The sequence below is a fragment of the Lotus japonicus genome, chromosome 6 (assembly GCF_012489685.1).
Source record: "Lotus japonicus ecotype B-129 chromosome 6, LjGifu_v1.2".
Classification (NCBI taxonomy): Eukaryota; Viridiplantae; Streptophyta; class Magnoliopsida; order Fabales; family Fabaceae; genus Lotus; species Lotus japonicus.
Window position 1 is genome coordinate 48,092,666 of NC_080046.1, and position 13,067 is coordinate 48,105,732.

At 34.3% G+C, this 13,067-nt stretch overlaps 1 protein-coding gene across 1 annotated transcript; it reads left to right on the plus strand.

The window, feature by feature from the left end:
- Positions 1 to 8,880: 8,880 nt before the first annotated feature.
- Positions 8,881 to 10,534, plus strand: LOC130723221 (hydroxycinnamoyl-CoA:piscidic acid hydroxycinnamoyltransferase-like). Its single transcript, XM_057574190.1, has one exon. It carries the CDS (start codon positions 8,956 to 8,958, stop codon positions 10,306 to 10,308), a length of 1,353 nt encoding a protein of 450 aa, XP_057430173.1. The 5' UTR covers positions 8,881 to 8,955; the 3' UTR covers positions 10,309 to 10,534.
- Positions 10,535 to 13,067: the final 2,533 nt, after the last annotated feature.

A 13,067-nucleotide genomic window follows, 5' to 3' on the forward strand; every position in this document is an offset into this window, starting at 1 on the left:
GCTTTTGTTAAGATCGCATGCCATGCAGGACAATTCCAGTGGTGAGATCTTACTAGATCTGAATCTTATTTTAAGATCTCAGTTAAGATTTTTATTGGAGATGCTCTTATAAAAGACAAAGAAATAATGAAGTCAACTATAAAGATAATTCATTATGTTAGATAAGGCCATCCAGCTCCAAAGCTTTGTTATAACTAGGAGTAATATTAATAATTAATTATAAATAAATTGTTTTTACTTTAGTTATTTTTATTTTTCTTGAATCTTATATAATAGTTTTGGTAAGTTTAATTTTTTTGGTACATCGAAAAGATAAATTGCACCCGTAAAAAATCGATCTCTGAACCTACCCCTACCCAACCCATATGTCTCCCAGCTCCTACCATGTGAGCTATCCTACTAAAACTCTGGTAAGTTTAATTACTCGTAAAACATGAATTGACTTTAGTTTAATTAAATATTAATGATGCTTGATAGAATATTAATTTTTCCCGCATTAGTTGTGGTAAAAACGTTGGAATGACCAACATTAGTTAGCACAACTGACTTCAGATTATGGATTTAACTGTCACCTTCCCATAGGTCAAGTGTTTGAATTCTCCTGAGGTCAGTAAAATATCAGTTGGTGCGCAACCCTACTCAAGGAGGCCTTCCAGAGCTCTTACCATAACTGGACCTTTTTTATTTTTAATTGTTGCAGAGGGGTTAAATGGACTGTTTTTAAATGCAGTAAGGTTGGGGAGGTTTAAAGGGTATCAGGTGGGGCGGGACAACGAGTTACAGGTCTCTCTACTTCAATTTGCTGATGATGCTATTTTTATTGGGGAGGCCTCAGTGCAGAACTTGGTGGTGTTGAAATGTGTGTTACGCTGTTTTGAGCTAATTTCTGGGTTGAAAGTTAATTTTCACAAAAGCAAGTTGGCTACAGTTGTGCTTGAGCTCGGGGTTCCACAGCAGTTTGCTTCTTATTTGAACTGTAAGGTAATGCTTATCCCCTTTGTGTATCTGGGTATTCCCGTGGGGGGAAGGCCAAGTGGTGTCAGCTGTGGGAGCCAGTGATAAAGAAGATAAAGGATAGACTATCAAGTTGGAAGCGGAAATCTATTTCTTTTGGGGCGAGGATTTGCCTTATTCAAAGTGTGCTCACAGCGCTCTCGTTATTTTATCTGTCTTTCTTTAAGTTACCGACATGTGTGGTGACTATTTGTAATCAGATTATGAGAGCTTTCCTTTGGGGTGGTGGTGAGTTATAGCGCAAAATTGCTTGGGTAAAGTGGATGGATATTTGTAAGCCTAAGGACGTAGGTGGGTTAGGCATAAAAGATTTATCTGTTTTTAATAAGGCGTTGTTGGGAAAATGGATGTGGAGGATGAGAGCTTAAAAGGATAGTTTATGGTGTCGTGTGCTGAGTGCTAAGTATTCTCCTGAATTCAGTATGCAGGATTCACCATGGTGGAAAGGGGTAAAAGAAGCTTGTGGGGATGATGATTTGGGTTTGTTCCATGATGGCATGTCTAAACAGGTCCGGTGTGGGGATGCAACACGGTTCTGGAGTGAGGATTGGACGGGGGGAGGTAGCTTTCGTGAGAAGTATTATAGGTTGTATAACCTGTCCAAAGGTAAACGCTGTTGTATTTCAGACTGCGGACGATCGAACCAAGGGATATGGCAATGGGAGTTCACATGGCGCAGACCACTGGTAGGGAGAGAGATGGGGTGGCTAGAGGAGTTGCGCCAAGAGCTATCCTTGGCCCAACTAACAGAAGGGGTACCTGATAAGTGGGTGTGGTTGCCAAACACGGAGGGTGTTTATTCAGTTAATTCAGCTTATTTATTTTTGCAGGGACCAATGTTACCGGAGCCAGATACTGTGTTTTCAATTGTTTGGCGGGCACTTGCACCATCTAATGTGAAGGCATTTGCTTGGAGGTGTTTGTTAAATAGATTGGCCACATCAGACAATTTTCTTAAGAGGGGGGTGCTGACTCCTCGAGATGATGCGGTCAATAAATTTTGTTCCATTGAAGCAGAATCTTGTTCTCATCTTTTGTTTTCATGTCCGGTTTCCATGGATGTGTGGAAGGAAGTGTATAAGTGGCTTGGAGTCTCTACTGTGCTTCCAAAAGATGCTAAGAGTCACATTCTTCAATTTCAGCAAGGTTGGAGTGATGCTAATTACAGGGGAATGTTTCCCATATGGTTGGCAACAGTATGGACCATTTGGCTTCTGAGGAATGAGCTAATTTTTAGAGCTGGTGTCGTTTGTATTCCGACAGCATTAGAACTAATTAAATGGAGGTCTTGGCAATGGGTGAAGGCACTTATTCAGAGATTTACTTATTCCATGGCTGAGGGGTATGCTGAACCTTTACTGTGCATTCAACATGTCTGAAGTCCAAGTTGATTTGTTTTGGCATCTGTGGAATTTTATCTGATATGTGGTGGTGCTGGATTAATTACTTGTAGCTGGTCTTGCATTGTGTTGTTGTTTCGTCTTCTTGGTTGGTTTGGGTACTGTAATACAATTTAATAGCTTAATGTGGTGAGGTTGGGTTTCAAAGGGATTTTGTTATTTTTTTAGCTATCTGTTTTGGATAGCTTCTTTGTTTTTAATTTGTTCTTGACTCTTCTATGTATTAAGGGTTGAGTACCCCTTGTACTCCCATTAATGCAAAATTTGCTTATAAAAAAAATGGACCTTTTTTGGCTTCTACAATATGCCACTAACACCCTAACTAGTATCCAGTAGTATAGAGATGTGTTTTCTCTAAAAAAAAGGGGTTAGAATGTGGTTTTCTTATGAGTTTAATGGATATGCACTGTCAGAGTTTTACACTGACATCCAATCAATGTTTGCCACGTAACAGAGAGAGTCACATTCATTTTTAATTTTAATTAAAATAAAAACATATTTGCTTATTTGGCGGAATTCAATTGGATGTCAGTGTAAAATTATTTTACATTGACCGTGCATATCCATTATATAAATTATTTTCTTATTACAAGTGGCAAATCACATTTTACTATTTTAAAAAAAAATTAGGGTAAAATATTAAAATTCAATACAAAGTTGTTCACTATAATTGTTCCATAAATAAATAAATAAAGATAGAATATGTGACAAATTTAATAAAAGGATTCCGTTCCTAATTTAAAAATTCCCAACTTCATCTTTAAAAGGTTAATATTTGTTTAAAAAAAGGTTAATATTGGCGATTTATTTTCAAATTTACCCATAATAGTGGCAAATTTTAGAGATGGAATAAAAATAATCGCTAACATACACAAATTAAAATTAATGATGATATTTTCCATGAAAAACATCTTTCTTAAAATCTGTTACTGATTTTATCTTTATTATTTATCAATCTAGAATTTATTTTAATATTTTGTTGTAATAGTTTAAACTTTAAAAGAGTGGATTGTCTTTTAAAATACTAGAAAATCATGTTTTCTAATTCTCTTTTTAGTTTTTAAATTACAGTTTTTTATGTTGGAAAACACTTCATTAAAACAACTTTTTCCTTCTTTTATTTTAAATATATTTAACAAAAGCTGCAATTAATAAAGTTATTAATTATTTTTTGAGTGCTAGGTGATAGAAATGCCTGGTTTTATATAGATTGTTATTGTGATGTGTACTCACGTGACATTTATTGCTTAGTTGAATCTTCACAAGCCACATATTTTTTGAGTGATGACAAATTTAAAATGACTAAATGTTGGACATTATCCTTGAGTGTTAGCTTAAGTAGTAAGAGTTATGAAATATAAAAACTGAGTGCGATAAAGAGTGCAAGAGCCTAGATTAATTTAATCCTTACTAACAATTATTATTTGCCTATAAAAAATCTAAATGTTGACATTTTATATTAGAACATCTCCAATGCTAATTCTTATAAATGAGTTCTTAAGCATTATTCATGTGGTCTCGTACGACCACATATGTTTAAACAATTCTTAAGCAATTTTTGCATATTTCACTCCAACCACAAGTTCTTAATTTTGAGTTCTTAACACTATTCATTTGGTCTCAACATACTACATTATTTATACTTTTTATTTTTCAATAATGATATATACACACCTCATTTTTTAAACACTTCATTTTCACATCTTTTTATTTATATCTTTCTCATCTTATCATCTATCACATCTCATACTTTCTCTATCTTACTTTTTTTCTTTTCTCCTTATATCTTTCCTCATTCCACCTCTCTCCACCTCAAAGAGAGGTGTGAATGAAACATTATTCTTTATGTTCATAAAGCAATAAAACAAAATTATAAAGTAATAAAGAAATTTTGATGAGAGAGCAAAAAAGTTTTTTTATGCTAAAAACTCATAAAACAAAGTTGTTTATATATATAAGAATTGTTTTTATTTTTAAAAACTAAGAACTCTACGTCAACCATCTTCAATGCTTAGACCAAGTGCAATGGGTGAGTTGAGTGGTGTGTTGAGTGTTGAGAGAGTAGTGTAGTGGTGTTTAGTGATGTGTTGAGATTGAGGAGAGAGGTGTTGAGAAAACTCAACATGTTGAGGGTGTTGCGGGCAGGCCACGTGGCGGCCAAAGATTGGCCGCAGCAGGCGTGTGGGCCACATGGCCCGACAGGGCGCGTGGGAGTAGGTCCGGCGGAGAGAGAAAGGTGAGTAGCTGGATAGAGAGTGACACGTGGCGATTCCTGATTGGGTCGCTGGATTTTTATTTTTTTAATCTTTTGAACTCAATTATTTCATTGGAAAAAAAAATTCCGGAAATTTTTTTTAAACCAAAATTCATGTTTTTTTTCCACTATAAATAGACTTGGTTTGTTAGATTTGGATACAGAAAAAAAATCCAAGTTTTTCACCATCTTATTATCTTTCTCACTATCTTATTATCTTTCTATTATCCTTTGTTTTGAAATGGATTACAACAATTACCATTTCAACACCCAGAATTCTTCTAACTACTCATTTAGCAACCAAAATTCCTACAATTTTCAAGATCCAAATCAATTTTCCAACTACCAAAATCTCAACAATTATCAAGATCCAAGTCAATTTTCCAACCAACGTCCTCAAAACATACATAATTTTGTTTTGGCACCAAATTTAGTTTGTTGTATTGCATTTTAAGTTAAGAAAATAAAATATATTATTTTCTATATTTAAAAAAAATTAAATTGTTAAATGTTTATTGTTTTAATTTAATTTAAATCGATAATTGTAATTTTATGTCATCATAAAAACAAAAATATAAAATTAAATAAAAATATGAAATAAAAAAGTGGTGGGGTAGGGTGAGTGGTGAGATAGGGTGTTGAATGAAAAACTATTGTAGTGGGTAAAAGTTGAATGAGTGTTGAATTTGAGAGAGAAGGTGATGTGGAGTGTTGGGAAGAGAAAAAGTGGTGTTGAGTGTTGAAAACTATTGTAGATGGTCTTAGAAACATGGTTCTTAGTTATCAATTAAGAACTCAACTCTAAGAACGAGCATTGAAATGCTCTTAGAGAGTAACAAACCTATGTAAATTGTTCATTTTAAGTATAAAAAAAAGGAAGAAATTAAAATATGCAATGATAAATGATTGAAAGGAAATGGGGATAAATAAAAAATGTGGTGTGTTTTTTTGAAAAAAAATAAAGTGGAATTATAAATAAATCACAGCATATACTCTAGTGAGTATTTAAAAAAGTCAAAATGATTAAAAGGTTATTCAAAATTGTCTGGAGCATAAGCAGCTACTCTTTGTATTTTTTTTTTTAAAAAGGTTATTCAATTGCTAGCATTTTAGAGGTTTATCCGTAGAGTTGGACAATCTATCATTTCCCTAGTTTTTTCTTCTTCTTTTGTTCACTAATGAATAAAAAAAAATCTAAAAATAAATTATTTTTAAAAATGAGAATTGGAAAAAATTTATCCACACACCTAAAATATTTATGATCACGAAAAACCAAATTGACAACCAGACTCATGTATTAAATTTTGAGAAAAAGAATGATGCACTGATTTTTTACACCGTCAATTAATCAGATTTTAAGGATGTGTCACGTTAATTAATGAAATTAAATAAAAATAGAGATTGTGTCACGCTAATTAATAAAATTAAATAAAAAAAAGATTTTCTCACATCCTTAATTTTAATTTTTACTCCTATTCTATAACTTATAAAAATAAAATAGCTGATGTGACTTTGTTTATTCGTTTGGGTATGGGCATGGACTGACCCACCGTATACATTTAGTATGGATAAGAATTTATGTGTTTTTGCTTTTCAGATTGTTACCCACCAATAAACCAATAAACCGATCCCATACTTGATATATGGACCTAGGGGTGGAAATAGGCCAGGCCGTTCGTAGGGGCCTATGGCCTAGCCTACCACAGGCCCAGGCCAGGCCAGACCAAATTGGTAGATAGCCAAGGCTTAGGCTTTTTGAAAAGCCTATTTAGTTAAAAAGGCCAGGCTCAGGCCATTCAACAAGCCTTGTAAGCCTTACAGGCTAGCCTATTTAAGTAAATATGATTAGTATTTTTTGGTAAATTGTAAATATGATAAGTATAAATATATTTTACCCTTGATGATGTCTATATATTAAAAATTTATAATAATATCTTGATATTATATACTTATTGAGATTTTAGTATATTTAAGCAAATTGACTTATATAACGATTCAAAGTTATAAGTCTTTTTAAAAATAAATATATGACGTATTTAAATATCTTAATATGGCGTGTGATTTTAAATTGGCTCTTCAACTCTAAGAAACCAACATAATCTCGTTTAGTTTCATCACGACCTATTAGCTGATAATATTATAAGTCTGATTGTTGAAAATATTATTTTAGTATAATTTAACCCGTTAGCTTATAAGTTTGATAACTTCTTTACAGATAAATTTATTAACAAACGTAAAACTCTTGTTGTGAAACGGGTCTTTAAACAGGCTACCAGGCCAAGCCAGGCTTTCGGAAGGCCCAGGCCAGGCTCGAAAAAAAGCCTTTGATAGGCCATAGGCCAGGCTCAGGCCTTAAGATTTTTAAACAGGCTAAGCCTATTTAAGTAAAGCCTACCTAGGCCTAGCCTATTCCCACCCCTATATGGACCCAAGTCACTGTTAGCTAAGCAAGCTGTTGGAGTGGTCACATCATTCCATTAATGGTAGATTAGATGGCTATTGGTACTGAGCCGGAGACGCATTGTGCTATCTTTAATGCATTTATTAGTGTATACCTGCCCAGCTAGGCAAACACGCACATACCCACACACACAGACTTCATTCGTATCCAGTATGGATGGTTTGGTCATACCTTTCTAGATCAGGTAACTGTCCCTTGTGCTAATTTTTTTATGGGTAAAGAAATATATTGATATAATATACAAGGAGTACTTCAACCCAATACATAGAGAGCAAATAAAAAAGTAGCAAACCCTTTGCTATTATTTGTATTTGGACCTGAACTCAATATTCATATATTGCCTATTAAAAACTCCCACCCCACATTTTTTTACTAGTATCATATCTCTCTATTTTCTATTAATTAACTATGAAAAATATATTTGTTTTTGTTAATTTTGAAAATATGATTTATTTTCTATTTCAATCTTTAAAATATATATTAGCTCCCTTCATTTATTTATTTTCATTAGCATATTATTTGAAAAAATAGCATTAATGCTCATTTAAAATCCTAAGTGGACAAATTCTCTTAATTTTTCATTTCCTAACATAGATTTCATGTACTTATGTTATAATTGGATAATAATAAAAATTACATATATGAAATTGTGTAATTAGGAAGTAAAAATTGGGCTGTGGAAGGTTGAATAAAAAAAAATCTTCATATTATCCTGTTCGTAAGGAATGTGATAAATAATATGATTAAATGGAAAAATATATATAGCAGATGAAGACGAAAATAAAATGAGAATGGATCATAGTTCTTAAGTTCACAATCTAATACTCCTTAATTATACTAAAATGTATATGAGTAATGATTAATATTCACATTTTATTTTTTATTATATATATATATATTTATTTATCTTTGCATTTTATATCTCAACACATCTTATAACACTAATCTCTCTAGCTCTTTCTATTTCTAATGCATTGTTTGTTTGTGTAGAGTTTCAAGAGAGAGAGTTAGAAAAGAGGGAGTTAGTGAAGAGATGGGTGTTCCATCCTCGTTTGGTTGGCAAAGGAAGAGAAGAGACAAGATCTGAAATGTGGGACCCATGACCTTTTTTAGATCTCTTATATTTGCGAAGAAAGTGGGAGGAGATTTCACTAATTTTTTAACTTACCAATTTTACCCTTGGTTTTTCTTTCTTTCTAGCATGTTAATTGCACTGCACTTTGGATGCGGATTGACAAATCATTTCCGAAATTAGATTGCTTGTATAAATGATTTTCTATTCTCCGAATTATAGATTTCATTTTTTTTTCTAAAAAAAGTTTTGCGGGAGGTAATTATCTACATTAAATTTAGTTGTTTAAACTGAAAATAATAATAATAATAAAAATATTGTTGGGTTAAAATGTCATTTCATACAAAATTAATCTTGTCTCTTTTCACTCTCTATTCAACCAAACAAAAGGAGAGAGAAGCCACGCCATTCTTTCTCTTCATTCTCTCTTCTCAACTCTCTCTACTCTATTTCTAACATACTCTATATCTCTCTTCTCAACTCTCTCTCTACTATATCTCTTCTCTACCAAACAAAGCATAAAAGTATTTCTAAAGGTGTGGAGTGTGAATTTGTGAATAAAACATTTTTGAAAGTGTACTACTATAGAACTAGTGGAAAACAAGGATGCTACGTGTTCCTAATTCCTTCATCGGATTATTATGGTTCTATATATACATATAGAATAATGCATGGTGCATACATAGCCTCACGCAACCTATTATTATAACAATATATAACATTGTCAAACCCCTCCCTCTCTCTTCACGCAACCATGTCCACCACCATCAAAGCTTCTTACACTGTCATCCCCGCCGAGGCCAGTCCAAACACCCCCCTATGGTTGTCCCCCAGCGACCAAGTGGCGCGTTGGAGCCACACCTCCACCATCTACGTTTACAAAGAAACCCCAAACCACCACGCCATTGACACAATGCGAGACTCTCTCAGCAAGATCCTCGTCCATTACTACCCCCTCGCCGGACGACTCAGCTGGATCGAAGGCCACCGTCTTCAACTCAATTGCAACGGCAAAGGTGTCGTACTTATCGAAGCCGAATCAACAAAAACACTCTCTTCATACGGAGACTTTGCACCTAGTGACACCGTGAAAATGGACCTCACTCCTACCGTTGATTATACCCAACCCATAGAGGATCTCCCTCTACTTCTAGTGCAGTTGACAAGATTCAAAGGAACCAAACAAGGCCTTGTCATTGGAATGGCCTTTAACCACGTTCTAGGCGACGGCCTCGCCGCAATTCGTTTCATCAACTCATGGGCCAAGCTCTGTAAGGGGGACGTCGCGCTGGATCACAGCGAGATGTTCCCCTTTCTTGACCGGACGGTGCTGAACTCCTCCACGCGCCCGTGCTTCGACCACCCCGAGTTGAAGCCTCTCCCGCTCTTGCTTGGCAGTACTAACACCGTGGCCGAACAGAAACACGAGAAGACGGCCGTGGTGTTGAAACTGACAAATGAGCAAGTGCAGAAATTGAAGCAAAAAGCTAATAATGGTCTTGAGGAGTCGTCTGCACGACCTTACAGCACGTATGAGGTTGTTTCCGCGCACGTGTGGAAGTGCGCGACAAAGGCACGTGGGCTGGACGATGTTCAACCCACGGTGGTTAGGGTGAGTGCAGATATTCGTAGCCGGCTGAACCCGCCTCTCCCTAGAAACTACTTTGGGAACGCGCTGGCCGTGGCGCTAACCCCAACGTGTTTCGCGAGGGATGTTTTGTTGAACCCGTTGAGGTACGGGGCGAGAAAGATAAGGGAGGCAGTGGAGTTGCTTAAGGACGATTATGTGAGGTCGCAGTTGGACTTCATTAGGTGTCAAGAGCGGTTGGATTCGATTCGGGCTTCGTATTTGGACCGTGGGGAGGCTAAAAATGCGCCATTTTATGGGAACCCGAACCTCACGATTGTGAGCTGGATGAGTATGCCGGTGTATGAAGCGGATTTTGGGTGGGGGAAGCCTGTGCGTTTCGGTCCGGGAGCTGTGTATCCTGATGGGAAGGCGTATATTATCCGAAGCTCAGATGGAGATGGGTCACTTGATGTATCTGTGCATTTGCAGATGAGGCACATGGAGCTTTTCATGAAGTTCTTTTACCAGGATATATGAAATGAATCGTTTTTCTTTTGTGTGTGATAATTGTCTTGTTGTGTTCGAGTCGGAATTATATATTGGGTAATGGACAATTTTTTTTATTGTGATTTGTATTTCGTAGTGATTGAAAAATATTTTTTGTTTTTCAATTTCTTTGTTTTCTTCTCTTAGTACGTATTTCAACTGAGAAATAAAATTAAGTGTGAACAAAATAATATGCATGTGATGTTTTTCTCTTTTCTTTTCTTATCTATTCTTCTTGAGTGATTTTTAGTTCATACTATTCAACAAATCTCTTACTTTCTTTTTTCCTCCATATTTTTTTCTCTGCAGTCATAAGTGTGAATTAAGCTTTATTGTTTTTTATTTGGTGAGTGAAATTTTAATTTATTGTAAAATTAAATTAAAGTCACGTATCCATAAAGAGTCCATAAATTAGTATTGAATGGGAAAGAAGAATAATTAAGTTTCTGATATATGGAGTGTGTCAGCACGTGATGTCTGATGGACTTAATAAATAAGTAATTGATAAGAAATAAGTTGAAACCAATAAATAAAAGAGGGTAGTATAATTAATAAGTAACTCGGAGATGGTCATGATTTGCTCACATGCTCTATGATGACTTATGGATAGTGATACTTACATGTATATTATATGGTGTACTATTGGGTCTTTATCTTGGTAGTGGAGCGTACGTATATTGGTTAGGGTGTGAACATGATCGGGTAGATCTAATGAATCCGTCCAACCCAATCCGATCAAATAGAAAAAATGCGGGTTGGATCGAGTAATCGGGTTAATCGTATGGATTTTACTACAACTCAACCAAGTTCGGATCAGATTTCGGATTCAGTTCAAATCCATCTAACCCAACCCAAAATCCATACATATAATAATAATTTATTTTATAATTTTACTCATACTTGGAGTGCTAGTGTTGGAGTGATGACTTTTTAAAACTTTGAGACTTAAGTATTTGTAGTTATTTGTCATATTTGAACTTAGAGTATTTGTTTGTAGTTATTTGTTACATGTCTATATATATTATTTGACATGTTGGAGACATCTAAGTTCTAAGTGTCATGACATGACATTTAGTGTTGCTTTTCACTTTTTAGGTACTATTTATGTTAGATTGTTTCATGTCATTTGGTAATGAAGTTTTATGTTTTCATGATATTTGGTTATATGTCATTTATGTGATATTATTTCATGCTAGTTGGTATAATTTTTTGTGTCATTTTCATGCTATTTAGCATTATAACATATTTAGTAACTTCGTCGAGTTGGTTCGGATCGGGTCCGAAGAAGAAATTCGTGAAATCCAACCCAACCCAACCCAGACAATTTTGATCGGTTCGGATTTTATTTTGACCAAAATTCATCCAACCCAACGCATGTGCATCCCTGGGGTGAGGGTGGGGTTTTAGCTTCAGGTGAAGTGATATTGGGATGAACAAAGCTCGAATTAAAAAATTAATTTTGTATTTTTTATTTAAGCGATATTCATTTTTTGAACTTACTTTTACGGGGTTGTCTAAATGACCCATGATAAAGTTTTGGTTAAATAACCCACCATCCAATCACATTGGAGATAAATGAGTTGAAAATAAATTAATAAATAAAATATAAAAATTCAAACTCACTTATCTCCAATGTAATTGGATGGCGGGTTATTTAACCCAAACTTTATCATGGGTCATTTAGACAACCCCTACTTTTACATATAATTTCAATACACATATTCAATATTTCATTCTTCATTTTATCAAATATCATTATATCAAACATAATTTTTATCCAAAAATAATCTAAACGACTCCACATGTGTAAATCAATTAATATAATTGATATTTTTTATAAGAAGAAGAAATATATAATTAGTTTGAGTATAAGAGATACTAATTAACTCATAAATTTGTTAACATATTAAAGTTATTTTTAGTTTTGGAGGTTCGCTTCGAATAATTATATCTTCACACCTCTTTTTGAGGTGTGGAGAGGTGGAGGAAAAGAGAGATATGAACAAAGGAGAGAGAAGTGAAAATATGATAGATGATTTGATTGATAGAGAAAAGAGAAATAATAGAAAATGAATGTGGAAAATGAGTGAAGATGTATGCATATATCATAACTCGTTCGATTCCTATCTGGAGCATTTTTCCTTTTTTATAGTCTATTTTGTCCACACAAAATAAAATGGTGTGAAAAGAGTTCAACCCAGGACTGGTGGGGAGATTATTCAAGTTCATTCAACTACTCCATTTTACAGTAATTGGCAAGTATTACCTAATAATATATATATATATATATATATTAAGTCTACCACTTGGGCCATACGAAAAATATATATAGTATCAGGATAAATATAAGAAAAACTCGAGGGCACGAAGGCACTCATGAGCCACCTCAGTGGCTCCGCCCCTGTTTAACTTGATTGCTTTAATTTTCAGTTTATATAAACCGAATTATAAAGATGAAGGTCAAAAACTCATGCTAAATTAACTTAATCCAGTATAAATCAATGATTTTTAAAAATATGTGGGTTATAAATTTCACTTATCTCAAATATCATTGGTGCAATTAGAATTAGAGTGATTTAATTTTAACCCAAGTTTCCATGTATACAACAAACAACAAACATGAAAATGTAACTTTAATAAGTGCTGAATATATAATAATTTTTTTATAAGCAATGAATTCATATAAAAGAGGCACAAGGGGTGCCAACCCTTACAAAGGAATAAAGAGAAGAAAACAAGCAAAGGGAGGG

Bases quoted from the DNA above. Each gene is read 5' to 3' on its own strand.
- LOC130723221 (XM_057574190.1), top strand. From the start codon at position 8,956: ATGTCCACCACCATCAAAGCTTCTTACACTGTCATCCCCGCCGAGGCC.